This window comes from Dendronephthya gigantea, unplaced genomic scaffold (genome assembly GCF_004324835.1).
Source record: "Dendronephthya gigantea isolate DGI-Jeju-01 unplaced genomic scaffold, DenGig_1.0 000206F, whole genome shotgun sequence".
Lineage (NCBI taxonomy): Eukaryota > Metazoa > Cnidaria > Anthozoa > Malacalcyonacea > Nephtheidae > Dendronephthya > Dendronephthya gigantea.
The window spans coordinates 97,079-124,852 of record NW_021163216.1 but is presented as its reverse complement, the minus strand read 5'-3'; the positions used below and the strand labels follow the sequence as shown (position 1 = coordinate 124,852).

At 36.3% G+C, this 27,774-nt stretch overlaps 4 protein-coding genes and 1 long non-coding RNA gene across 5 annotated transcripts; 4 read left to right on the top strand and 1 right to left on the bottom strand.

The window, feature by feature from the left end:
• Nucleotides 1-612: 612 nt before the first annotated feature.
• LOC114539562 lies at nt 613-6,163 on the top strand. Its single transcript, XM_028560205.1, has 7 exons — nt 613-772; nt 2,039-2,114; nt 3,327-3,694; nt 3,917-4,076; nt 4,699-4,758; nt 4,998-5,200; nt 5,645-6,163. The coding sequence occupies exons 2-7, from the start codon at nt 2,039-2,041 to the stop codon at nt 5,957-5,959; spliced, it is 1,182 nt and encodes a 393-aa protein (XP_028416006.1). The 5' UTR covers nt 613-772; the 3' UTR covers nt 5,960-6,163.
• Nucleotides 6,164-7,078: 915 nt separating this feature from the next.
• On the top strand, nt 7,079-10,008 carry LOC114539560. The gene is made up of 3 exons (XR_003688901.1): nt 7,079-7,160; nt 9,576-9,648; nt 9,893-10,008. It is a non-coding gene; the product is annotated as an uncharacterized LOC114539560 (long non-coding RNA).
• A 1-nt stretch (nt 10,009) lies between these two features.
• LOC114539558 lies at nt 10,010-13,174 on the top strand. Its single transcript, XM_028560202.1, has 5 exons — nt 10,010-10,254; nt 10,672-10,831; nt 11,372-11,437; nt 12,312-12,547; nt 12,803-13,174. The coding sequence occupies exons 1-5, from the start codon at nt 10,240-10,242 to the stop codon at nt 13,136-13,138; spliced, it is 813 nt and encodes a 270-aa protein (XP_028416003.1). The 5' UTR covers nt 10,010-10,239; the 3' UTR covers nt 13,139-13,174.
• Nucleotides 13,175-14,606: 1,432 nt separating this feature from the next.
• Nucleotides 14,607-17,198, top strand: LOC114539568. The gene is made up of 4 exons (XM_028560211.1): nt 14,607-14,650; nt 16,380-16,452; nt 17,000-17,149; nt 17,191-17,198. Exons 1-4 carry the CDS (start codon nt 14,633-14,635, stop codon nt 17,196-17,198), a joined length of 249 nt encoding a protein of 82 aa, XP_028416012.1. The 5' UTR covers nt 14,607-14,632.
• Nucleotides 17,199-26,479: 9,281 nt separating this feature from the next.
• On the bottom strand, nt 26,480-27,436 carry LOC114539555 (amine sulfotransferase-like). The gene has a single exon (XM_028560191.1). The coding sequence runs from the start codon at nt 27,428-27,430 to the stop codon at nt 26,486-26,488; it is 945 nt and encodes a 314-aa protein (XP_028415992.1). The 5' UTR covers nt 27,431-27,436; the 3' UTR covers nt 26,480-26,485.
• Nucleotides 27,437-27,774: the final 338 nt, after the last annotated feature.

Here is a 27,774-nt window from a genome sequence, read left to right as displayed (position 1 = left end):
GCAGCTGATATTTTTCACACTTTGCAAATATTTCGTCACTAAACTTGCATGACACTTTTACACAGTTTTGGGATGTTCTTTCCAGCTGGTCTAATAAATATTCTTAGTTTCAAAGTTAGTTTATTAGAGGCATTGCTGAATGCATGAGAAAGTTCACCTACAGTTAGATGACAACCTTCTCAATCAGCCAGATTTTCTTCACAATCAGTTGGATATTATTGCATGAGGCAAGTCAGTTACATCTATGAACATCGTTACATCGTTAAAATATCGTCCGATATCGATAATTACGGCAAAAACGGTTAAAAAAAAACTCCCTCATTTTTGGCAATTAATAGCAATTTAAGTTGAATTAAAGGAGGATTACCAGGCCATTTCTATTGTTTTTGTTTGGGCTTTTCACTATCACGCTGACAAAAATTAATAAATGTTCACTGTTTTTTGAATCCGCGGCGTTATCCTTAAAGGTCACGGCTAAACAACCGTCGGTAATCGCTACAGGTTTTATAGAGATCAGTGTGGGGAAGGCAAACAAAAGTAAGTGTGACGTCTGTTTCAAGGGCTCAGTGAGGACAGCATCCGGAAAAACCGACATTGTTTGCCTCGTTTGCACAGTGAAATAATCATGCATAATTCGCCAATGGTAACTAAACGTACTTCCATACAATAGACGACATAGTTGATAGATTTACTTCAAGCGATTTAAACTGGGTTACGCGAATTTCCAATCCAACAGTACAAAGAATTGTGTGATATTTAACTAACAAAATCGGTAAGTTTTTGCATGTGGTTCAGAGCAGTTCAAACTAGGGTTGTCGTTTTTATAAACATTAAACACTAAACGTAAAATATAGTGTATTTCAACAAAGGACTATTTTCTATTTAACTATTTAAAAGCGTTATAATTAGCGTTATAGTGAATCAAAGGTTTGTACTTGATGCCTTCATTCCACGTACACCTTTAGTTAAATAATCGAGTCGTTAAGATTGCATTAATATTAGTGAACACATTAATTTTAAGTAAACATTTGGAATATACTTACCGCCGTACCATTAGACAGTTTAACTAATTTGATCTACGACGCCGTCGAAGCCGTCATCTTAGCGACGCTGCAGAAAGAGTTTGAAATCATACGAGCGCGTTTCAATTGTGCTGAAAGTCAAGGATGTCAAAGTGATACTGCCAGCACCATGCTTATTTATCAGCATTTAAATTATCGATTTCACCATACGAATGCCCCATTTGAAGCCATCCTAATCGTGAGTATACCGATGCTATACAGAATAACTTTGGGACAATACGTTATTTATGCTTTTGGACTCCTTTGAGATATTTATTTGCTTTATAAGCGTGTCCAAGCGTCCGGACAGTTGATATATGCAGCGTAGTTGGTTCTGATATCTCAAAATCTGAAGTTACTGCATGTATCTAAAAATTTGAACATCAAACAAGATTGCGCTAAACAATATTTAGCTAGAATCGTAGCAACGCAAATTTTCCTGTTTTCATCTTCAAACTATTTTGGAGTAATATTACCGAAAGGTACAAAGAAAATCTCGGTGCTTCGAGAGTGGCCTTGTATACTTGACAAAGAGCTCGTACAATAGTCAATACATTATATTGGCTTTAGTTTGAACTGTGGATTATTTACCACTCGTATACAGCCGAGAATATAATTACAACTATAGTTATACACTGGTCAACATGAAAAGTATAGGTGTGAAAAATATACCTATTTAACCAATTACCTGTTGTTGTAAAACGTACTAAAAATTTTTTAAAGAAACAGTTTTTTATACGGATTTCATTAAGGTTTTTTATGATCTGTCGTTTATAAATAACTTTGTTCTAAATTTTTTTTCTCGTTCTCCACGTAGTTAAAAGAAAAAACTGAACAACAATATCGGTATTATCCGGCCCCCAATATACATACATGATCTTTGGTAATTACTCATTGCATATATAATCGTATATTACCTAATTCGTTATATAGAATTTATTATATAAAAGTTACCGGATTATATAAAATTATTTCAGATGGCCACAGCCAACGTTCTCAGTATGAAATGGGTTCTTATGTGTCTACTTGGAGTAACTCAAGCTCTACCTGAAAGTACGTGCACTATAATGATTTAATTGCTATCCAGTGCAGAATGCTGAGAAAGCTTTAAGGCCCGCTTTTACACTTGCAATTTTTGCTGCGATTTTATGTGTGCAATTATCGTCTTTTGACAGATACGAAAGAGTGAGGTAGTTACGGTGTTCAAATAGGAGCTCGTACACATCAGAGCATCCGTAACTGATTACTCGTTCACATCTATTAAAAGAGGAAAATCGCACATAAAATCGCAGCAAAAATTGCAAGTGTATAAACGGGCCTTTAGAGATAAAACAAAGACCTGATATCAGGGGTCGGTCAAAAAGTTAGAAAATATGAACTTTTAGCATGGCCAATTAAGATCAAACTTCACAATTTTAAGGTGGCTCGATACGGTTTTCGAAAGTTCCATCGTTCATCACTTTGACACGTTCAAACAACACATTTTTACAATTTATTCTAGAGATATTGGGGTTTTATATATTTTAATGTTTCTACTTTTGAATCGTATTAGTTTTAGTAACAAATTGTCCGTTGCTATGGTGACATAGGTGTACAAAATTCACTCCAAAATGACCAATTGCCTCAGATAGTTGGAAAAAAAGCACGGTGACCCCCAATTTCTTTTCGTTATTTTCGTTTAATTATTTTACTTGGAAGAAAAACTAACAATTAGCAAAATATAAAAAAATTCTGTAATAGCAAAAAAAGTCAGTTTTGCATTTTTCAAAAATGTGGCATTATAGAATTTTTTTTATATTTTGCTAATTGTTAGTTTTTCTTAAGCTTCCAAGTAAAATAATGCACCAAAAAAAATTGGGGGTCACCGTGTTTCTTTTCCAACTATCTGAAGCAATTGGTCATTTTGGAGTGAATTTTGTACACGTATGTTGCCATAGCAACAAACAATTTGTTACTAAAACTAATACGATTCAAAAGTAGAAACTTCAAAATATATAAAAACCCCAATATCTCTGAAATAAATCATAAAAATGCGTTGTTTGAACGTGTCAAAGTGATGAACAGTGGAACTTTTGAAAACTGTATCGAGCCACTTTAAAGTGAAAATTAAATATGTAGCATGGTAGCTTTTAAAAGCATTTTTACCACAGGTAAGTGAATCACAAATCATGCAGTAGATAACTTTATCCTGCTTTCGAACAGCATGCTATCAATCACTGCCGTTTAATCATGAACATCAATTTACACAAAATTTACCACCTATAGGATGTTATACGTCCCCAGCCCTTGGCATGGAGGATGAAAGAATTAGAGTTTCTCAGATTATGTATACTAGTGTAAAGAAAGGAACTACGGCGTTTGGTGAGCAAGCTCGTCTTCACCGAAATATTCCACAGTGGGGTGCGTGGTGTCCTGATACAAACCTCTTTGGGTCCAGTGCAGAAAATATCAACTACGACCAGTTTATTCATATTGATTTATTGCATTTGACCAACATCAGTAAGATTGCAATTCAAGGACGAGAGTATAACGGCGGAAGAGAATTTGTTGGGAGTTATAAAATATCATACAGTAAGAATGGAGACGATTGGACCGATTACGTGTATCGAATAAGGGGAAATCTACTTGATACGGTATGATTGGTATTTGCAAATATCTTTTTATAGTTGTCATTAAAGGTCGAGATAACTTTAAAGGATTGGGTGTCAAGACCATTTTTAGGTCTTCTAAGCTCTAAAGGGCGTATAGCCAGACGGAAATGAGTAAAATTGAAAAGCAATAATTGAAAAATTGAATTTATTCAATAGCTTTCTTTGATAGCGATTCAAAAATGCCAGAAATATCTTGTCTTTTAGATACTGACCGGGGCAAACAATTCAAAATTTGTTGCACGTAGAGTTCTAAACCCTACTGTAAAGACGAGGCATATTCGGATTCATCCGGGTTATAAGAAGGGTGAGAATGTGTGTATGAGGTTGGAGCTATATGGCTGCGCATTTAAAGAAGATATAAAAGGTTAGTTGGTATAAAATTGTTGTATATAATAAAGATGAAAGTAAAAGCAGCAGGTATATAGCTTGGTGACAAGCGATCTTTTCAACTGAAACAAAAATGCCTCTGTAAGTGTTAATTTAACGAAAAACGTCGTTAGCTCCAAAATTAAAACGAATACTTACGCCTGTATTCTAAAAGTTCACTCACACTCAAACTCATTGAGTGGGAGATCTTAATCTTCTCATAACGTTTAATAATGGTATTTCAAGCCGAAAGGGAGCTTGATTTTCAGTGATTTACCTTATATCTTTCCATCTCATTCAGAGAAAACTTTCTCATTGATCAGCATTAACAAAATTTACATGTAACACTCAATGAGTGTGAGTGTGAGTGAGCTTTTTGAATATAGGCGTTACACATTGCTGTTAATTTGCATTCAAATTATTCGAAGAAATCTAAAATGCAAAGTATGCCCCTTGCCTAAAAAGGACAGAATATGTCCCTGTAAATCTACTCTGAGTTTATAACCTCGTATATAATCCATGTTAAAAACAAAAATGCAAAACATTAAGTATGCCATTGAGACATGTGGTGCAGATACAAAACAAATTATCGCCTGGATTAAACAGAGTGCATTTTCTAGGTCGACCAGTGAAGAAAGGGAATTCCTCCACAAATACGACGGTTTTTGCAGGCTGTGAAGGCAAGTAATCAACTTGATTAGGTTTATGTTCAAAAATCCAGAGCTGTATCTGCTTTAAACAGACATCGACGTTAGTTTTTTGTTTAATTGACTTCAAAAATTATGCATAACTTAATTTATATAGTACTTTAGTAAACATTTTCTTTTTATAATGATTATCATTTGAGCTTCACCGCCTTGTCCCTACACATAGACCTAGCTTGTTTCACACTAATCAAAGTATTCAATTTATTACGCAGGGCAAATAAAAAATTCGATTGCGATGTTTTTCGCGGGTGTTGCCATGACTCTAGGCACCGTACTGCTTGCAGTATTCGTAATTCAGACATTCAGAAGAAATCGCCTTGTTGCAAAGTCGACCAGTGTAAATGCGGTCCATATGCAAACAGCGGTCGAGTTCCAAACTGAACCAGCTATAGAACAACAACAAGAAAATCGACAGGTGAGTGTTCAGATTCCGATATAAATGGTTTCTGTTGATCATTATTACTCATGGCATGCTGTTTTCACGAAACCTAACAGTACATTTGTAAACTATATATGAGGAGGAGAAGGAGAAATTTTCCCCCTAGCGAAAGATTTCCTTCACATACGATAAGGCCATTTCTGTCTGCGAATTAAGTGCGAAGAAGAATTGCTCATATAATTGCTGTAAGAATTCCAGTTGACAAGTTTAATTGATTTGCATTATGAGATTATGCCCCTCCAAAGCCGTTTTCTATTCACCTTGTGTGCTTGTAATTCATATTATTCTTCACCTAATATTTTTATAATAGCGAAAGATTTCACGCAAAAAATATCTAAGAAAATGCTATAGCCTTTTAGAGCGGACACCTAGGGCTACGATAAATGTGTCGTTCTAATCACAAAAAATTCTTTGATACAGGTCGCAGATTATGATATTCCAGGTAGCAGCAGAATGTCCCCAAACGAGCAAATTCAAGATCCACAACTTGTACCCTTTCCGTACACTGAGCTTGATATACGCTATGAGAACAGGAGAGAAACAAATGATCGAGCCTACCAGGGACTCCTCAGAAGCGAATCAGATTATGTCATACCAGCTCATACTGTGTCAGAACCTTCAAACGCTGAAGACCGTGGTGAAGTCAAAACGCCTTTAGGCTACACAGAGCTGGATTTGACGAAACTTGGCCAGGAATGTGATGCTTCTTACCAACATCTGATAATTAGGAAGTAATGTGAAGCATTGCCGAAATTTCTACGTTCTATCCTTTTCATGTAAATATTCTTGTAAATCAGTTGAGCAAATAATTAGTTGATCAGATAATTGACAGTTGATCAGAAAATAGTTTGAAATAATATAATAACACACATTTCCAGACAGTTACTCGCGCGTGACGTGCATTTCTAGTTTTCCGAATGCTTGTGTTCTTGAAATAAATAGATTCTATGATCGACTTGACTGTGCCAGGTCTTGAAGAATTTAAAAAGAGACTTCCAAGCAAATTCATTGAGAAAAAGGCGCGTAATGAGATTCAATCTGAAAGAAATCTAACCGCGAGATCTTAATAATTATGTATACCTACATGAGAAAAAGCGTAGGCGCCGTCCACACGACGCCGGAATATTCCCCGATAACGCAAGAATAATCTTACTGTTCCGCGTACCGCCCACACGTATCCGGCGTATTCGCCCACTGAAAACGGAAGAATCTGAAAACGCTCTCCAGAGTGGAAGAATTTGAAAACGACGGCTGAGCGGATACGTGTGGACAGCTTTGCCGGATAAATTTGAAAAGGATGACGTCAATTATCAAGTCATTTCCATATTAATGAGGCTATTCCATATTAATGAGACTATCCACTTTTTTTGTAAAGCTCATAAGAGATAACATTGTTATATGCATTGTAATAACTAATAAGTAACATTGACTTTATAGGTCAGGGTGGATTACTGCAAGGAAGTAAAAAAGGCTCCGCGACCGATGGCCTTTGTTATACATGTATTGATGACTTAGGACAAAGACTAATAATTATTTTAACTTTAAATTTCCCAATGTCAAAGCATATATACCTTTCAGAATACCATTTTTTTCAAACAAAATCTGGTTACACCACTGTCATGTGGGATATAATATACATACGAAGGTTGAAAGGTTGTCAAAGTACTTAACCCGCCAATACAGAAAACTAAAACTTTGATCTTAAAATGTAGTAATCAAAAACATACTAAAGTCTAACCAATTTAGGTTATACCCAATTGTCATTATTCTTTTTGTTTCTAAAATATTTTTGTTCCCACCCTGTCGGGAACGGAAGCCCTAAGTGTATACTTTGAGTACATATAGACGCCATATGTAAGGTAGAGCTCCTTCAAACTTAAGTTGGCCTGCACGTCTTAGCAGCACAAAGAATTGCTCGATGATTTACAGAATGTCGGTAAGTTGAGGTCATTTTTACTTCTTTACAAATGCTGGTCCATGATGGAAACATAGTCGAAAGGTTAGCTAGATTCTATGGAATTAAAAATGATCATATTCGGAAGTACTTTCTTTATTAAAATGCTTAGTGGTAAAATACTTAGAAACAGAAAAGCATAACGTAAAATAAACCGGTTATTTTACATGATTACAGTTATTAAACTGTTTGTGATTAAGGCAGCTAGGTAATAGCTAGTAATCAAGCGTCCAGTAGCTAAATAAGCGAGTCATATAATGGTGAATATATTATTTCGTATACGCAATAAAGGTTTTCTGCTTATAGTGACCGCTATCTATTCAAGAGTTTATGATCTTCGAAGCTGCTACAATTTATGCTTGAAATAGGCTGCAGGAATGTATAAATGAATCCTGAAGGAAATTATTATATGTATATTATGTATATGTATACGCGTACGTGTCTCATTTATAGCCATATCTATAGCTGCCCGGATGTTTTGTTGATTTTTGCCGTTCAAGTTGCATTGTAAAACAGCCCTTAATTATAGCTAGCTACATACGTTGCAGCTACTTTTAGAGTGTAGATTGCTTTTAAAGTGGCTCATTCGAGAGTGTGCTATTTGAGAGTGACAACGCCATCGAATTATCAAATTATCAACACTGGGAATAACAACTATATATACACGGCTTAGAAAAAGGAAATGAAATTTACGGGCTCTTACGTTGGATATATTGAACTTAATTATTTAATTATTTTGCAGTATATGAAAGAGCAGTTGTTCTGCTTTCCAATGATACCTTTCATCAGTTAATAATAGCATGAAATGTCGAGTAATTGTGAAATGAAAATTAGTTACAAATTAGGTATTATGATTTTTTATCTTTAATACGTGCACGCCCCAATAAGATTATCTATTATTATCCTTGTTTTAAAGATTCCGGCTTTTCTCGCTCATTGTTTAAAGATTCCGGTTTTTCTCGTTCTTTGCTTTAGAGTTTCCAGCTTTTCCCATTCCTTGTTTTAAACATTCCGGCTTTTCTCATTTCCTCTTCTAAAGATTCCGGCTTTTCAGATACCAGAAGCGTAATTAGCTATTGAAATTCTAATTCTCGTGCTTTCACATGCACACTTAAACTTTCCAAACTGTTTTATTTGCAGGTTTTTTCTAGAAGTAGAATTAATTTATTATCTACAAAATGAGAGTTAAGAACATGACAGAAATAAATGTCCTTTATTCCCAATCTATTCTAAAATCAGTATTTTAATCAATTTTACGAGTGAATTTCTCGTACATTTTCAAAATCATCCAATTGAAAGATATTTAAAAAAAAATTATAATTCAAAATATCAGTTATGCTGACGGGAACCAAAATTTTAATTCAGCCAATAGCACGCTTCCAAACATTTGCTAGTTACATGTTTTAACCAGTGAACTCTAAAAAGACTGGAACGATAACTTGGCCGCCATCTTTGAAAGCAGCACTGATGGCCGCCATGAAGGCCAAGAGTTGAAATTACACCACCAAAACACCGCCGGTTTTTATACACAAATCCATCTCATCTGATCATGAATAAAAGCTTAAAACAAGCACTGACACTTAGATTTTACTAAAAAACAGGTTTTATGAACATGAAAAGGTGCAAACCTATTTTTTTTGCGAGTTGAAGGCGAAGTTTTTTTTCGGCCCGTTCAATTTCTTTAAATATTTTCAGTACAAAGCTGGTACCTGCCGGTTTTTACAGTAAGATGATGCGGATTACTTAGGTCTATCCAAAAAGGGTAAATTCGTTGTTTAAAGTTGAAGTGGTCAAATAAAATTTGCACTTTTCTGGCAATTTTTTGCCAAAAAATACGATTTTTACGGAATTCTCACTCTCCCCAGTTTTTTTGCAGGCTTGATTTGCTCGCGCGGCTCCCGCCTTAATCAGCAAATTATATTCAAATCGGCTTCATCCAATGATTAGTCTTTATTGTTGAGTTATCGTTCCAGTCTTATTATAGTTCACTGGTTTTAACTCGTTTTAAACTCACGCAAGCGCATAACTTAAAAAAACGCCCAACGTCCATGACATAATGGCGGACAACTTTGATTTCGCATTTGCATTCCCACAGGCGCAATTAAAATCTCCGGGCGGAATTATCACCCTCGCCCGGTGCTTCTCACCGGCTGGGGGATTAATCCTAATTCGCAAGAGATAGCCATGCAGTTGACGGAATGCTGCTCTATGCAATTATATAAATATATAGATATAAATATATTGCATTTCATAAACGAAATTTGGGAAGAACTTAAGATAAATATTCACAGGGCGGATCCAGGATTTTTCGTACGTCGAAAAACAACTCTTAGATCCACCCCAAGACACACATGCACTACCTGATAATAGGGAATTTTTATTTTCTTTTTAAACTAGGCAGCTACAATCAACGTTCTTACGACATTTTTCCCTATATGTCTACTCGGAATAACTCAAGCTCTACCTGAAAGTACGTGCTATGAATGTTATTACTACGGATATTGGAATAATATAATAGTTTTAAAATACATCTAATCACAATCAGTAGCGTACCCAGCCTGACGATTTGTTCCGTTATGCTAATATTTTGGTGCTATTGTTTTGGTGTTTCTAAATATATGAATAATTATAAGAAGTTGAAATTTACATAGCGCAGGGCAAAATCGCCAGGCTGGCTATGCCACTGCCGACAATTGTAACATTTTGCCGCTTAGAATGTCACAGAGCCCTTGGTTTAGAGGATGGAAGAATTAGAGACTCACAGATCACATGCTCTAGCGTTAGAAAGGGTACGAATGCTTCCTCTGAACAAGCTCGTCTTCGCCACAATATTTCACCTTGGGGTGCCTGGTGTCCAGACACAAGCCGTGTAAACGTCAGTTCAAAAAACAATTCTTACGACCAGTTTATTGAGATTGACTTGTTGTATCCGATCAACATAAGTGGAGTGGCAATACAAGGACGAGAGTATAACGGAGGAAGAGAGTTTGTTGAAAGTTACAAAATATCGTACAGCATAAATGGCAGTGGTTGGATTTATTACGCATATAGTGATAAAAAAATGCCGTTTGACATGGTATGGCAACATGGAAATCTTTCTTGGAAAGTTTCCTTTTCATCACATCATATATAGTGAGATCATTGAAAGTAGATCAGAGAAAGGAGAGAAAATGACAAATATTTTTTTAGGCTAAAAGTACTCAACGTGATACAAGAAGTATAAAACTTGAAATATTTGCTCTATCTAGTTCTATCTACTTATTTTTTGCAAAGTTGCATTGCCAAACATATACTATAATATCAAAAGAGTAGGACCCACTTATCTATCGATTTTTCGGCGGCCCATTCTCTCCTAGATAGTACACTGTGCATTTAAGTTTGTTTCTTCCAACCAACTAACCTTCAAAGAAGGGGAGAACGTTTTTAAAAAAATGAAAGCGATATCAGGTACGAAGAATAGTATTTTCAGTATACATTTGATTTTACCTTTGAGATATTGTCGGGACCAAAAAATCCAACATCTGTTGTAAGAAGTATCCTTTACCCTATTATCGAGGCGAGACACGTAAGGATTCATCCTGGTTATATGCGGGGTCAAAATGTGTGTATGAGGCTTGAGCTGTATGGGTGTGCACTTGAAAATGGCATAAGAGGTTTGTATATAGGTAACGATATTTGTGACGGTAGCTCTTGTTTCACCCAAGGAGAGAGGTGATCAGTTCAGACACACATATGGGATTTATTCGCGACTAGTGACGAGGATTCAAGGACATTTGGCACGATATCAACCACTGAAATACAATATATTTGAAATGAAAAATTCGTAAAATTTCTCCACTTTCGGAATTCACGAATGTGCAATATAATTAATTATTTCATTATTGAAAGATATTTGAACAAATATGCAAATTGTTTTATTGAATTTTAGTTTGAAACTTCATAATTAGGGTAGGATAGGCAGACTCAATTGGGATTACGTTCTGTCTGCTCACCTATCATCCATGCATGTTGTAAATTGTTTTTGATAAAGTCATTAAATTAAACTAAAGTAAATCATTAACGGCAATCTGCATATTTCATGTCTGCGATCTCTGGTCACAAAATTTAAATATTAATCCCATAATTAATCCCATATAGATACTAATCCCATAACTACATCGTCCTCTTATGAACATAGTATATTTTCCATACAGGTATTGAAGTCGTCACTCAAACGCCCACACCCCCTCTGCATGAAAATAACCAATCAGAATGTGCAGGTAAGAAATTATCTTTACCATGCATGTTTTGTTAAATACTGAAGAATAGGAATTTGTCATTGACAAATCGTTAATCGATTTGCCACAGTTATTGACCAATCATTTATTCTTCATCAATTTCTTTTAAGAATAATAAAAAGATAGTTAATAAACATGCATTTAAATTTTGACAGAGCGCGAGGTTTAATAGTTTATTATGGTCCTAGCATTTTTGTTGAAAATGTCATTTGGCAAGTAGTACTTTTTTTCAGATATCCAGAGGATTTTGCTCCTGCAAAAAAATTATGAAAGTAGGAAAATCCTAACTAGTTTTATCACTTTTTCTGCTGAGTTGACAGATTCGCTCACGTGGATTCCAAATCAGTATAGCGATGGAAACACCAGGCGGAAAGCGTATTTTAAAAATGAAAATAAAGCTAAACGAATCACTTTCAAACAAGTCATGACAAGATTTAAAATTTATTGGCTAACGTTTCGTTGTATTTTTCACGGCATCTTCAAAGCAATTAAACTTATTTACAACAGCGTGTTCTAAATATACACAAAACAACGAAATATTTATTAAAAAATTCGCGTTATCTCCTTTTGCAGGGCGTCTCACGGGCGACATTAGAATTTAGTAATGAAAACTCACGTGATTCGCTCTCGACCAATGGAACGCTACAAACACCAAACTTGACAAATGATATATGATAATAAAAAAATTATACTAGCTAGTTATCTACTAAAAAGCTAGAATTGGCCAGAAAAAGTTGAGACAGAAATTAGCTTTGAAAGGAATAATTCAAAATCAATTTAAATTTTCATTTTTAATTTAAATTTTAAACCACCTCAATTAAAAAGATTGGCTCACATTGACCAAATATTTTTCTAGGCCTAACAAATTCGATTGTGATGTTTTTCGCGGGTGTTGCCGCAACTCTTGGCACCAAATTGCTATTTGCTCTCATATTTTGGATACACAGAAGAAATTGTCAAACTTCAAAATTTTCTACTGGTAGTAATGGGGTCAATACGCCGGCCGAGATCGCAACTGAGCATACTATAGACGCTCCAGCCGTTGTTGTCCCAACCGAGCCAGTGACAGAACCACCACCACGAAATAACCAGGTGCGTAGCTCTGCAGTGTTAACTCTGCAAAGATTAACACGAAAAGAAAGTAAATTTCAGGTGTATGCGAGACCCTCTTTGCCAAGGGGTGCATGTGGAGTACGTATGATAGGAAAAGCAATGCATTCAAGGTTCCATGTAACCAAACTTGCGTATTTCCCGAAATATAGGACAAAAAACAATAGTATAAGCAAAGTGTTACTATGCACCCAACTTTTCGTGTTGTTTTTATAACGTCAATTTTTTTTTATTTAGAATATCGAATATGCAATTCCAGAAAACAGGAGAACATGCCCATATGAACAAGTGGACGATTCACTACCAGCACCATCTGGTTACACAGAGCTTGATATGAGCCGTCGTGATGGCAGAGAAACAGATGATAGAAACTACCAGAAACTCCTCAAACGCGAATCAGATTATGTCATACCAGCTAATAGCGCTTCAGAACCTTTGGATGAAGAAGGTCGCGGTGAAGTTCAATCGAAAACAACCTTAGGCTACACAGAGTTGGATTTGACAAAACTAGGACAGACTAACCATCCGCCATACCAGCATTTAATAAAGAGGCCAAGTAAACCTTCACATTAATTTCGGAGATTTTCCCCGTTCAGGAATGAGAATTTTAAATCTGAAAAGAATTAATTAGAATCAATAAAATTATTAATAAAATCAATAAAATCAATAAAATTATTAATTATCAAGGCTAGGATGTATATACAAAAGGCGTTGCGTGTTGACTTATATTAAGGACTATACCTATGTAAAGCGGGGAGATGTAGCATTTCCAATGTCATATCTTAAAATGAATATGCAGTGGTTCGGAAGCACATAAACGAAATAAAACACTGGATTAAATTTTAACCCAGAGTTAGCGCTATAACGCTTACTAGTCTGGCTATGAACAACTGGCCCCTGGACTTATGGTGAGACTTCAGGCTTAAGTGCTCTAATACGAGACTCTGAAGAGCAGAAAGGACTTCATTATAAGAAATTGGGGACAAAATCGGTTTAGAAACCTTTTGATAACCGAATCTTTTACCTTGGGTATTTCTGCAGTCCGCCAAATTTAAGAACATATTCCCCAAAATTTTTGCCGTCTCAACGAGCTTATAAAACCGCTCACATTCATACGAACACTTCGATTTGGATTGTTGATGAATTGACGTGTGAAGATCTGGTCTTTCGTATTCCTAATATTATGAACTTTCCTGTACGGTCCGGATTTTTTCTGCAGTTGCACTTTAAAAAATATTATCAGTCTGATAGGCAGTTCAACCATACAATTATAGCGCGGTATATACACAATTGAAAAGAGTCGGTTGGCGGAACGTAGAAACACCCAAGGTAAATAATTCGATCATCAAAACGTTGTGAAACGGCTGTTCTATTGATCCAGAGGTCGGCAAACGATGGGGAACATCCAGGGCAAAGGCAATTTTAGGTGTTGTACTTTTGCTGTATGTATTTGATAGTAGAAGTTAAGCTATTATTGTTAAAAGTTATATGCAAATTAGTTTATATGCAAATCACCATGTCGCAAATTTTTGGTAATGGAGTCAAGTAGATTAATGAAAACAAGCGAAGTTTTTATCGAAGATTTTTTCTTGTAAGGTTAACAGTGAAATGATGGAGATTTAGTTATCTGAAATTGGGACTAAATAGGTATTTTTAAAAGAATATTTATGAAAACAACTGAAATTTGGATTAAGTTAAAGTATTTTAGCTACAATATTTTCGCGCATTTTGAAGTGATCAAAACAACTGAGTTAATCTTGAAATTTCTTAATGTAGAACATACGTTTTAGAATATCAAGGTTCCAGTCAAGGTTATAAAATTGTGATTGATCAGATACACAATTGATCTTAAAACGTATTATCTAAGAAAAACATACTAAAATTTATTCGTATTATTTGGCAAAAACATATTTTTTCTAGATGAGATGATCCCACCCTGTCGGAAACGGAAACCGTAAGCACTTTGTTTGTTGTATAAAATAAACGCGGTATCATCTCCTTCAAATTTACGTAGCCTTGATGAATTTGCAAATTAACAACATAAAAGTCGATTGCGTGATATTGGAGATGGTTTACAGAATGTCGGTAAGTTCAGGATATTTTTTTATATTCAACAAATTCTAAATAACTGGAACATAGACTGTCAGTCAAAACGCATATATAGCTGGACGTATACACAAATATATTATAAAACCTAGCTTGATTAATTGAAACCATATAAAAGTTTATCGTTCGGACTTTTTTTAAATACTCAATTGATGGTTCCTGCTATACCAACTATAAAACACTAGCTATTTAGAGTAGCATTTCGTCACGTAATTTTCACTCTTATAACCATTATATAAACTGTTTGTATCTAATTATATGGCCTGTAAATAGGATCACTGGATCAGGTTGTAAACTGAACGAGTGCATGGTGAATATATATATTTGGCTCAGTTACACAGCTATCATACAGGAGTTTATGATATCCGACGCTGCTACAATTTATGCTTGAATTACTGAGGCCACATGGGAATTAATTTATCAAGTATCTAAATTAAAGCACGTTATGGTAATGTCATACCGTGATCAAAAATAATTAAAGACTGGCTTTATAACGATTCCTGATTCTGATTCCGTTCAAGTTTCATACAGCAATTAAAAGAGGTCTTACAATCGTTTCAGTACTAGTTGATTTCATATGAGTCCTGCATTTCTGTTAAAACGCCTCACTCGATACACCGATGTCCTCATTATGAGGCAACATAATCGTTGAGAACTTTGGGACGATACACATGCAAATTATTCATACCAGAAATACCTATAAAATAGCTCACCATTAAAACAACACGTTTCAGTAAACAAACGGGGTATTCTTACGACAAAGCTCGCCATTAAAACAACAAGTTTTGGTAAACAAACGGGTATTCTGCCGACCTATTAAATCAAAGTGCATATTATTAAATTCATATTAGGTGTTAGGTTATGTTAGTTTAGGCTCGAGGTTAGGTTTTGCTGCGTAAGTCTATAAACAAACTTGATCATTAAGTGGCTAGACTTTTCTAACAAACACTTTTTTATGCAATTGCAATATTCCGCCTTTCTCAACAAAGAACATATACGTACACTGTGACGCCTTTCACATTTGAATTTTTGTATATGGCCATGATTTGTCCCTATTTGGCAGAAATTAAGCGAAGTGAATGATTCATTATTAAAAGAATATAAATTTGTTCACTATTTAAAGAATATAAACGTGTTCATTAAAAGAATATAAAGCTGTTCAAAAACTGTTAAAAATTGACAAAATAATCGTCGAATTATCGACAATTTCCTCGGTTTTAGGCAGTTGCTATGCAACATTTGATGCGAAGTTGTTAGAAGATGTTGCCACGCTGCTCCCTGCCCCTAGTTATCTATTGTTTAAAACATTTAATTGTTTTTAAGTAAATATATTCAGATTAAAAGCACAAGGTCGTATTCTCGTGGGGATTAAATTGAAAATAATTTAAAAAGCTAGAAAATATCAATTTCCTTCCGTAATGCATGAACTTGTAATTGTGAGCTGTGCTTAAATTTGTGCAAATGAATTTGACTAAATTATATAAATTATAGAGGCTGTATAAAAAAACCCCGCCACTAATTCATGGCGCAAAAGATAACAAAAGATCGAAATATATATTCGATCTTTTGTTATCTTTTGCGCCATGAATATTTTTCCGTGATACGCCTTGCATGTGATGTATAGAATTTAGAAGGAATTTACACAGTCGCAAAATCATATTCACGTTATTCTTTATAAAATTAAAATTTCCTTTTATTTTCAAACTAGGTAGCAACAATCAACGTTCTTGTGAATATTTTTGTCATCTGGCTACTCGGAGTAACTCAAGCCTTACCTCAAAGTGCGTGCAATAGCTGTCAGTGTGATGATATTATTGCCACGCTAAGCCAAACGCTAAGTCATGCTAAATCAAAAATTTTAAGGCCCTGTTACACGATGCAATTTTTCTTGCAACTTCAATGCAATTCTTTTGAGAGATGTAAATTTGGCAACTACAGAATTTTTGTCTTTATTACACTCCATTGCGTTTCTTACACTTACACTTGCATTTGGAAATCTTGACTAATTTACATCTTTCAAAAGTAGAATTGCATTGAAAGTCGCAAGTCGCACCGTGTAACATGGCCTTATAAGCTCGAAACATGTACATTTTACACATGTTTTATATAGGACCTATATGGCACGTATCGCACGTGCAATAGCATAGTCATTATTCAGTCTAGCCGTGCGTTTAGAAAAAAAGTTTCCACGCGCTTCGGTTCGAGACGTTTTTGAAAAACTTTTATTTATTGTTTAAGCTTGAAATAGAACAGATTTCACACTTGAACGCGAATTCAGTATTAAGTTTTTTTACTACGATGAACATTAGACTTATTTTTATCACCTAGGATGCCACAGGGACCTTGGTATGGAGGATGGAAAAATTAAAGACTCACAAATCACTTATTCCAGCGTTAGACAGGGTATGACTGCTTCTTCTGAACAAGCTCGTCTTCACCACAATGTTCCACCATGGGGTGCGTGGTGTCCAGACACAAGCCGGGTAAACTTCAGTGCGAAAAATATTTCCTACGACCAGTTTGTTGAAATTGATATGCTGAATCCAACTAACATCAGTGGAGTGGCGATACAAGGACGAGAGTTCAACGGAGGAAGAGAGTTTGTCGAGAGTTACAAAATATCATACAGCACAAATGGAAGGGGTTGGATTTATTACGCATATAGAGAAAAAGAAAAACCATTTGACATGGTATATGCATATGGTAGTATATATAGAGATTATTTAAGATAGATCAGAGGAAAGCAGAGATAGACACTTACTTAGTATTCCTATGTCAAAAGTGCTCAAGGCGTAATTTTTGGCCAGGTATATTGCATGATACAAAGAGTTCGTTGCAAAATTTGCAGTATTAGCAAGCTTTTTTTCTTATTTTTACAACATTCCGCAACCAAACATGGCAATGGCCCATTGCTCTTCAAAATCTTTAGTATATACAACATCCAAAAAAATAGTACTCCTTGTATATATATTGACCTCTAATTTGGAACCCCCGCCAAAAAAAACTGCGGCAAATAATTTCAAAAAATGCATTACAAAACAAAAAACTTTTCTCCAATAAAACAGCTTGTTTATTTGTTTCTTACTTACGACCAGTCAAAGAATAATAAAGAAGTTTTTCCGTCATTTCAGTGTATAATGAGCTATATGAAATTCAATCAGGCATAAAATAATTCTCATCACTTATTCCGTTAGACGTAAAAGGATCGATAAATAAATTGTATTGTTAGTATACGTTTAATTTTACTTTTTAGATATTGTCGGGGCCAAAAAATCCAAAATCTGTTGTACGTAGTATCCTTGATCCTATTATCGAGGCGAGGCATGTTAGGATACATCCTGGTTATATGAAGGGTCAAAATGTGTGTATGAGGCTTGAGCTTTATGGGTGCGCTTTCGAAAAAGATGTAAAAGGTTAGTAGGTAATGTTATTTTCCTTGTTTTAAACACAAGAAAGGAGGCAGCGACTTGAGACGTGTGCTTTGTAACATAGTGCGTTTCTATAAAGGTGTTCCAGTGCAGGATCCCACAGTATCTATGTATGAAAATTACAAGTCAGGATGTGCGGGTAAGAAATTAACCCTTCCCGGTTTTTTGTCAAATACCGGTGAAATACATTAAATAAACGTTTAATTCTTAATTTATTGCAAGAATAATGAATAAAGTTGCTAATAAATATTTAGATATATGGACAGAGCGTGAAGTCCGACAAAAAATATTCAAGACGATTCAGAAAAGAAGATTCTTTCTATCCCATGTCTTTTGGGTGCAAGAATGCACGCTGATTCCAAACCACCTCAATTGATTGCACCTTATTGACGAATTATTTTGATTTATTGATAGGGCTAACGACAAATTCGATTGTGATGTTTTTCGCTGGTGTTGCTACAACTCTTGGCACTGTATTGCTTGTTATTTTCATTTTTCGGATACGCAGAAGAACTTACGAAGTTTCAAAGTTGGCTACTGGTATTCATGCAGTCCATACGGCGGTCGAGACCCAAACTGAGCATGCCATAGACGCACCAGCGGTTGTTGTTCTAATCGAACCAGTGACAAAACCACAACCACAAAATACCCAGGTGAGTAGCTCTGGGATCAGTTGTACGATAGCTGGATACCGCTATCGGATGGTGGTTTTTTCAATTGCTTCAAGATTGCTCGTAATTCTGAATGAATCCGAAACTGGTTATACTGCTTTTCATTTTCATTTCTACAACGCTTAAAAAACGGCAGTTTTGAATGAAACGAAAGCGCAAATCAAGAATTATGCATTCCATCAGGTTTCATCAACTCCAATATCATGAACTCCAATGTATTTTCCCGAGGTAAAGGAGAAAGCAATATATAGTTCAAGCTTTTGTGTGTCGTTTGCGTGTCGTTTTAATAACGCCAATTTTCTCCTTTTAGAATATAGAATATGCAGTTCCAGAGAACAGTAGAACATGCCCATATGAACAAGTGGACGATTCACCACCAGTACCAACCGGTTACACAGGGCTTGATATTATCCGTCGTGATGGCAGAGAAACAGATGATAGAAACTACCAAAAACTCCTCAAACGCGAATCAGATTATGTCATACCAGCTAATAGCGTGTCAGACTTTCCGGATGAAGAAGGTCGAGGTGAATTTAAATCGAAAGCACTTTTAGGCTACACAGAGCTGGATTTAACAAAACTAGGACAGACTAACAACCCACCATACCAGCATTTAATAAAGAGACCAAGTAAACCTTCTCATTAATTTCGGACATTTTCCCAGTTCAGGCATGGAAAATATAAAACTGAGAAGAATTTAAGATAATTCATTTTAAAGAATAATATATAATAATTAATTATATCAAGGGACAATGTATATACAAATGGCGTTGCATGTGGACGTATATTGATGACTATACCTATATAATGAGGGGAGGATGTAGATTCTCCAATTGGAAAATTGAGGAGCAATGTGTAATTGAAGTCAGAGTAGACTCGCGTACACACGCCAGCGCCACGAGAAATCCACAAATCTCAGTTGAGATCACGTCTTCCTGTTTCGTCCTCTCTTTCTGGTTTACAACAACCTGAATTATAAGAAAGAATTACTTACTTTCGCCACGAAAGGAACAGTGGTCCCGACAATATCTGGAAAGTAAAATCAAACGTATACTGACAATACAATTTATTTATCGATCCCTTTTAAGTCCAACGGCATTTATTGCTAAGTGATGAGAATTATTTTATGCCTGATTGAATTTCATATAGCTCATTATACACTGAAATGACGCAAAAACTTCTTTAATTATTATTCTTTGACTGGTCGTAAGTAAGAAACAAATGAAGGGGCATATCTTTCTTAGAAAAGTAGGGGCACTTAGCCAGAATGCCTCCTCTTGTTGCCCTTGTTTCATAACTAAATCATGTGCCATGTGAAGGTGAAACTTATAGACCTTATGTTGGGCCTGAAAATTGTTAAAATAAATTTCATTTCACCCCGCTGGGAACAGAAAAAGTTTATGACGACTTACCTTTTCTTTATGCACTGAGTTCATTTTTGAAAAGTTCCCACTGCAGTTTTTTTAAAAATCCGTTTAACGTTTCTCTTATAATTTTCAAACTCTTCTGTCAACATTACGCCATTTTGAATAATCTAAAGTCACATAAAACTATTTTCCATCCCTCAGAATAATGATTTACTCCACCCCAGTTTCCTCATTTTAGCTTGCGCTGCTAGGCGAAGCTTGCGGCTACCACATCCAGTGCTATCGGAATTTTACTGACATAAGTAAACTTAAAAGAGCAAAAACAACCATAGCTTTAAGTACCCGGTAGAAGGAGACGAACATGAAACACAAAGCGAGTCAAAAACAGCAATTCAAAACGTTACGAAACGTCATTCGCTTGGCCGAGAAAGATCGATCCACTCTAAACTAAAAAGCGTGTCATCAAACATATTACCAGACATTTGCTTAATGTGTAAGCGTTCGGGAGCCTTATACATCACTCATACGGTATAAGCCGCATTATGTCACTTATATTCTGTCGCCTATGTTTATACTATTGCCATAATCATAGCAATTTTTCTTCAGGTGACCAAAAAGCGTGTCAAGCAAGAGTTGTCGGTGGTCCAAACTATCGATGCTGGTGTTCTGAAACGAGCAGGGGCGCTTCGGAACGATGAAAGTATTCTTCTCCATATTTGATAGCATAAATTCGAATGCTTTTGAGTGAAAGTGAAGGTATTACCGCAGAGTGGCCCCCTGATTCACACGACTTAGCATTTGCACATGCAAAACAATCCATTCCAATACCGACAACTCTTGCTTGACACCCTTTTTGGTCCCCTGGAGAAAAACTGCTATGATTATGGCAATAGAATAAACGAAATAACTTTAGGCGACAGAATATAAGTGATAGATTAATAGAAATTAATTAAAATCTGCGACGTACCGTATGAGTGATGTATAAGGGTCCCGAACGTTTACAGATTAAGCAAATGTCTGGTAATATGTTGGATGACACGCTTTTTAGTTTAGAGTGGATCGATCTTTCTCGGCCAAGCGAATGACGTAATTGACGTTTCGTACGGGCAACTTTGACTGGCTGTTTTTACTGAATTTATCTGTTTCGTGTTCGACTTCTTCTACTGGGCGCTTAATGCAGGAATTGGAGTAAAAATTCCGATGCGGTAGCCGCAAGCTTCACCTAAGGTCTCTACGTCTGAGTTGTCATCAATTAGTTTAAAAGACTCTTTTGCAGCACCTGTAAAATCTTTATATTGCTCAAGAAGGCTTAGCCACTGTGTTCGGAGATCCTTACTTTGGCTAAAGTTCCTTCAGTAAATTTTAAATCTCCTTTTTTGCCATCAAAATGAATTGTGCATATGCGATCATTATTAGCTGGCATTTTGTTATAGTACTTACATTTCTGGTTTGTTTATTACAGCCTTTATTATTGCAAATTTGCAAGACTTTTCAGTTACCGTAAAACTCTCACTCTACAGTAAAATCTCTTTTGATAAAAGGCCCGAGCAAAACACAAAAAATCACGCGAAACTTTGAGAAACTCATTTACACATTTCAAAAGGCAGCGCAAGTTAAAATGAAGAAACTGGGGTGGACTAAATCAGTATTGTGAGGGATGGAAAATAATTTTGATATGACTTAATTGACTTTAGATTATTCAAAATGGCGTAAATGTTGACAGATGAGTTTGAAATGAGAGAAACTTGAAACGCATTTTTTAAAAAAACTGCAGGCGGTAGGAGTCGGAACTTTTCAGAAATGGACTCAGCACATAAAAAAAGGTAATTTGCCATAGTTTTTTTCAGTTCCCAGCGAGGTGAAATGAAATTTAACAATTTTTAGGCCCAACATAAGGTCTATTAAGGCAAAAGCAGTCGTCTAGTCCACGTTTTCCGAGTCCAGTCCTATCCGCGTTTTACCATATGACTTTGTAATGTAACAATATAATTACTTATTTCCATAATTATTTTAACAACGCACATATGTTACTAGCAAGCGGGTTTTCTGCGTAAAACTTTACACATACACACATGCACGCGTTTTTTGTGGGAGAAGGGTCCTTGGGGGTAGCACTCCTATAGGATGTGCGATTCTTTGGATAGGATTCCATAGACTCGTTCTTAAATGGCCTTAAATCGTTGTCTTGGGGTCCTCCCCATTAGTACTCTGCAACTGCGCACAACTGCGCATGATGTCATGTATGCGCACACGCCACATACCATGAAAGAGGTAGCTAGCCTCTAAGATATCAACCTGACCAACCGCACACGCTAGTTGGACAGTATACGATTTGACTGATCTATGATTACAATACAACTTAATGCTGAGTCTATGAGTTTGAACGCGACAATCAGGAGCGCTTCCTCCCACAATACACAGAATGTGTATCCCCGTAGACGAAGGAGCTCTCTCCCCTAAATAGGAAATAAACCTTTTGAAATATTGGACGTGTGAGGTGTTTGAATGTAACGTTCAAAACAATCGGAAGACCCAATGTTTTGATCAGCCAAGCAGGCAAGTTAGCCGAGGCTGAGGTCGTAGCAGCGCCGATCCGAAAGCTATCACAAGCATATTTCGTGGCGTTGAGACCAACTTCGTGGCGTTGAGACCAAATTTCTGTAACAAAGTTCGAGACTGAGCTGTTAACGTCACTGTCAGCAACACTGCACAAAATGAAATATCTCTCCACCAATATATGCCTCAAACGTCCCAAAAACGTAGGATTAATACTTTGCAAAAGAAGACTTTTCGGCTCATTCAGTCAGGGATGGCAGAAGATAGTCTTAACTTACGGACGTGAAGAAGATATGTACAAACAAGAATTAGCATTGAACTGAGTGTAGGACGTGTATGGGAATATTGAATACACATGCATGTAAAAATCTCACTTCTTTGTCAACAAGTTGTGATCGCAACAACCTTGTAGCAAGTTTGTCAACAAGTTTTAAGCCCCGCACAGACGAGCAAGTTTTCCTTGACAAGTTTTCCTTGACAAGTTTTATTTGCCCGTGTGTACGCACGAAAATTGACAATTTTTCCTTGACAAGGAGCCTTGTTCAAAAGCTAGTCATGCCAGCTTTTCAACAAGGAAAAATGTTCGTGTGTACGGCCGTCAAGGAAAACTTGACAAGGAAATGCGCAGTAGGCTACTGCGCATCAATATATTCATCAATATATTTACGTACTTCAGTAATGCGGACTCGTAAAACTTGTCAAGAAAAATTTTTTTACGTACACACGAACAAATGAAACTTGTCAAGGAAAACTTGTCAAGGAAAACTTGTTCGTCGTACACACGAGCAAGTGAACGTGTCAAAAAACTTGTCAAGGAAAACTTGCTCGTCTGTGCGGGGCTTTAGCAATGTAATTGTTTTGTCAAGTTTTAGCAAGTTTGTTACTAATAAATTGTTGACAAGTTCATGATCTGTATAGCTTGATAACAAGTTGTTGGAACAACTTGCAACAGAACTACCATAACTGTATAGAAGTCATCAAGCTTGTAGCATGTCTGCTGTAGGTCTGTAGGAACTTGACAACAAGATGGACAAGGCCGACAAGCCATGCGAAAAAATCTTATAATAAGCTTGTTCCAACAACCTCGCGCTACAAGTCTGCTGCAGAATTGTTACAATTTGTGCGTTTTTGCATGTGTATATGATAGCGTTCAATGTGTTCTGATTAGTATATGCATGTGTACACCGATGTTTTTGTTGGGCAATGGCGTTGTGTTTACTTCGTCTTTTAGCAAAAACTAAAGCGTGTGTACATTTTGTTCAGTTTAGAACAGAATGTTTTACAATAACTGCAAACGCCTAAAGTATTGTATTTTCATCACATTTTTTAGTTGAGTCAAGTGCGTGAACATAATAGAAAGGAATTTCATAGAGAACTTATTTTGCATAATTAAATTTAACTCGACTTCGTGTCATCGTGTGGTTATTCGAATTACCATTATACATGCCAGTTAAAACGAATTTTTAAATCCCCGGAGCATAATACGTTCCACAGACATAGGAATTGAGATGCAAATCAGCAGTAGCTGCTATGCAAATTACGGGTATTTGCTGCAGTTTGCAGAGTCATGCACTCTGTGTGAATTCCCTGTAAATTTCTTGTATATAGAACTTAGTTATTTAGCTAATTCCACAGTTTGGGAAGCTATCATTACAGTTTATCAATCATATTCACAGGTTACATTGTAAAAGGTTACATACATGTACATGGGCCATGGCAACATATTTATAACTATATACACGATATCACAGCACAAATTACATGACCAAAATATGCATGCTTTGTCAAACAAACGAATATGATAATTATTTAATAGAAGACCTCCCACTTGTAGCTAGTAATGTTCAGACGCTAATCAATATTCGAAGCATTTGATATGCTTGGAATATTGACGACCTGTCTGGCAAATCAAGTATCAATATTACAATATTATGTCTATATAAATTTTTGTTTTCTTAAAATTATTGACCTAAAGCTTATAACCAGGGCCTTAGGCAGAAGCTTAATTGGGAGGGGGTGTATATTCATAAATTCATCTTATGCCCGACTGATTTCTTTTGTACGCTGTTGTTCCCGCAGTAGATAAACATTGATATATGAATATACAGCCTCCCAACTGAGCGGTCTAGCTACGGCCCTACTACGTCCCTGCTTATAACGCCGGTTGTTGTCGGTTATTCGTAGGACCCGTCCCGATTTACTCAGATTTGTATTCTTTTAGAGGAAAATGTTTCTTCCATGTCTCTCTGAATTGTTTATAATCCTTAACGCCCAATTCTTTAGCAATCGTCTCAATCCACATCTTTTGAATATCTAGTTTGGTACACTCCTCCATCATCTCGAGGGCTTTCGTAGCAGAGCCTGTCGCAACGCGTTGCAACCGGGTTTCTTCAGGGAACCCCATTACTTTATTTCGAGAACGAGATACGAGATGCGATGCAAATTTGTCTTGGTTTTGTTTCATAAAATCAAATTTGCTCATCTTCACGGCGTTCGCTATACGTGGTTCATCATCGATGCTTATGAAGGATGCAACCGCTCTGACTGAACTTTCTAAATCTTCCAGCATTTCTTCATAGAACATAAACAACACATTGGAATCGTTTCTATGTGGCCACCAGCTTAGTAAATGCTTGAAGTATTCGAACCCACACCAGTTGCAGACAGATGTAAGCTTCGCACAAATTCGTCAACTGATATTTCTTGAGATTGAAAATAACTTCCTTGAAAGAAGTTGATTGAGCTGTAGAATGCGGCGCAGGGTTCTGTCATGGGAATTGTCTAATTCCAGCCATAAGTTCGGGGCTAATTTGAATTTCAAAGGTGTCAGTTTTTTTTACTCACCCTATATGCGCAGAACGGACTTTATATCATCTTTAAACAAACGAATATGATAATTATTACTCCGGCGTCAGCGACGGAGTTGAAAAGTCGCCTTCGCCTCGGTTTTGTTTTGATATATTTAGCTTCAAAATCGTGCTTTTAGACGATTTTTGCCGATTTCTTACATAAACATTAATACTGACTCCTTGGTCCAATTTTACGCCAGGAATCGATATTTAGGGTCAAAATGACCCTAGGGGGTGGGCACCACAGACTTTTGTCACATTTTTGAACCACGTGACAACATTCTGAGCAAGCACTAAGCACACACTTAGCAACGCTCATCAAGGGTCATCGCTTAGATCTTAAAATGGTTATTTCTTTGATTGTTTTGCACATCCTAATCCAAAAAAGCATCAAAGTTATAACAGAATGATAATAGGCAAAATTCAGACAGTCTAAAGACAACAGCGAACAAAGTATATCAAGAAACATGGAATTTCGAAAAGTGTATGGTTGCCATGGGGAAGTAATTTGAGATAAAAACTCAAGCTGGTATTTTGACTTAATTACAAGTGAGGCTTATAACTATCTGCTGATTTGAATATAGCATTTATATGACCTCTTCAAGCGCTATCGTTTGGTGGTATTCCGGCATCTTTAGCCCAAATATTTGCAGAGATATTCAATTTAAGCAACGGTCCCTTCTATGACCCCCGACATTAGGACCAACCGAAAAGGTGTTTTAATATAGAAAACCTCCCACTTGTGGCTATTATTCAGAAGCTAATCAATATTCGAAGTATATCTAATGTGATATGCATGACGACCTGTCTAGTAAATAAAGTATCAATATTACAATATTATGTCTAGATAAAATTTTACTGTCTTAAAATTATTGACAGAAAGCTTGTAACGAGGGTTGTTGTCGGTTAATTGTTGTCGGTTATTAGTAGGCCCCCTTCCGATTTACTCAGATTTGTATTCTTTTACAGGAAAATGCTTCTTCCAAGTCTCTCTGAATTGCTTATAATCATGAAAGCCCAATTCTTTACCAATCGTCTCCGTCCACATTTTTTGAATATCTAGTTTGGTACACTCCTCCATCATCTCGAGGGCTTTCGTAGCAGGGCCTGACGCAACGCGTTGCAACCGGGTTTCTTCAGGGAAACCCATTGCTTTATTTCGAGAACGAGATACGAGGTGATTCATAAACTTTACTCGGTATTGTTTCATATAATCAAACGTGCTCATCTTCACAGCATTCGCTATACGTGCTTCATCATCGATGCCTATGAAGGATGCAACCGCTCTTACTGAACTTTCCAAATCTTGCAGCATTTCTTCATAGAACAGAAACAACACATTGGGATCGTTTCTATGTGGCCACCAGCTTAGTAAATGCTTAAAGTAATTCGAACCCATACCAGTTGCGGACAGATGAAAGCTTCGCACAAATTCGTCAACTGATATTTCTTGAGATTGAAAATAATTTCCTTGACTGAAGAAGTTGTATGAGCTGTAGAATGCGGCGCAGGGTTCCCGAAAGATTACGATATAGTTTGCGCCTTTGGGGCAGCTTTCACATGGGAAATGGGTCTTGAAACATCTCGGTTGATATTTGTGTTCTGCATCGAGATCTTGCCCAACAAAATAAGCCAAATCAATGAACGGCACATGTTCGTCAATATCTGCAAAGCTCATATCGCCACCACTTCGTAGTTGATGGAGAATCTGTTGCATCCAGGTCGTGCCACATTTCGGTGAAGTGCTAATAATCACATCAGTCGATCGAGGAACAAAGTTCATGGCATATTCGATCCCTTCGACTGTAACGAAATGTGACATCTTTTCTTTTAACAATGTCAGAGCAGGGCTTGGCTCCTGAACTTTGGAATTTGTCATATTATACATGATTTCTCTTTTTCTATGGTTGCTATCTTTCGCTAATATTACGATAGTACGAGTTTCCCAACAAAGAAGTGTGCTTTGGGCTTGAGGGTAAATGCAAGTTGTAATATAAAATTTACATTTCTATGGTTGAAGGATTATCGAAAAAAACGCGGAGAATGATGCCGGACTGCCTTTGGAGTAGGGACGTAAAGTCTTGTGTTTATAGCACCATTACTTATCCTAGGCTCCTAGCGTGATAACAGAAAGACGGTATTTTAATTTTTTGGAATATCCGACGTTTTCTTAACGGCTTAGGGTTCATGTTGCCCTGCTTATCATAATCGCTAACATCATCGAAATTTGCG

What these genes read in the sequence shown, in the direction of transcription:
- LOC114539558 (XM_028560202.1), top strand. An exon ending in ACTTGAAAATGGCATAAGAG is followed by an intron (nt 10,832 to 11,371) that starts GTTTGTATATAG and finishes TTTTCCATACAG; the next exon opens with GTATTGAAGTCGTCACTCAA. An exon ending in TAACCAATCAGAATGTGCAG is followed by an intron (nt 11,438 to 12,311) that starts GTAAGAAATTAT and finishes ATATTTTTCTAG; the next exon opens with GCCTAACAAATTCGATTGTG.
- LOC114539562 (XM_028560205.1), top strand. Translation starts at nt 2,039, where the DNA reads ATGGCCACAGCCAACGTTCTCAGTATGAAATGGGTTCTTATGTGTCTA. An exon ending in GGGGAAATCTACTTGATACG is followed by an intron (nt 3,695 to 3,916) that starts GTATGATTGGTA and finishes CTTGTCTTTTAG; the next exon opens with ATACTGACCGGGGCAAACAA. An exon ending in ATTTAAAGAAGATATAAAAG is followed by an intron (nt 4,077 to 4,698) that starts GTTAGTTGGTAT and finishes TGCATTTTCTAG; the next exon opens with GTCGACCAGTGAAGAAAGGG.
- LOC114539555 (XM_028560191.1), bottom strand. Translation starts at nt 27,430, where the DNA reads ATGTATAATATGACAAATTCCAAAGTTCAGGAGCCAAGCCCTGCTCTG.
- LOC114539568 (XM_028560211.1), top strand. An exon ending in AACTCAAGCCTTACCTCAAA is followed by an intron (nt 16,453 to 16,999) that starts GTGCGTGCAATA and finishes TTTATCACCTAG; the next exon opens with GATGCCACAGGGACCTTGGT.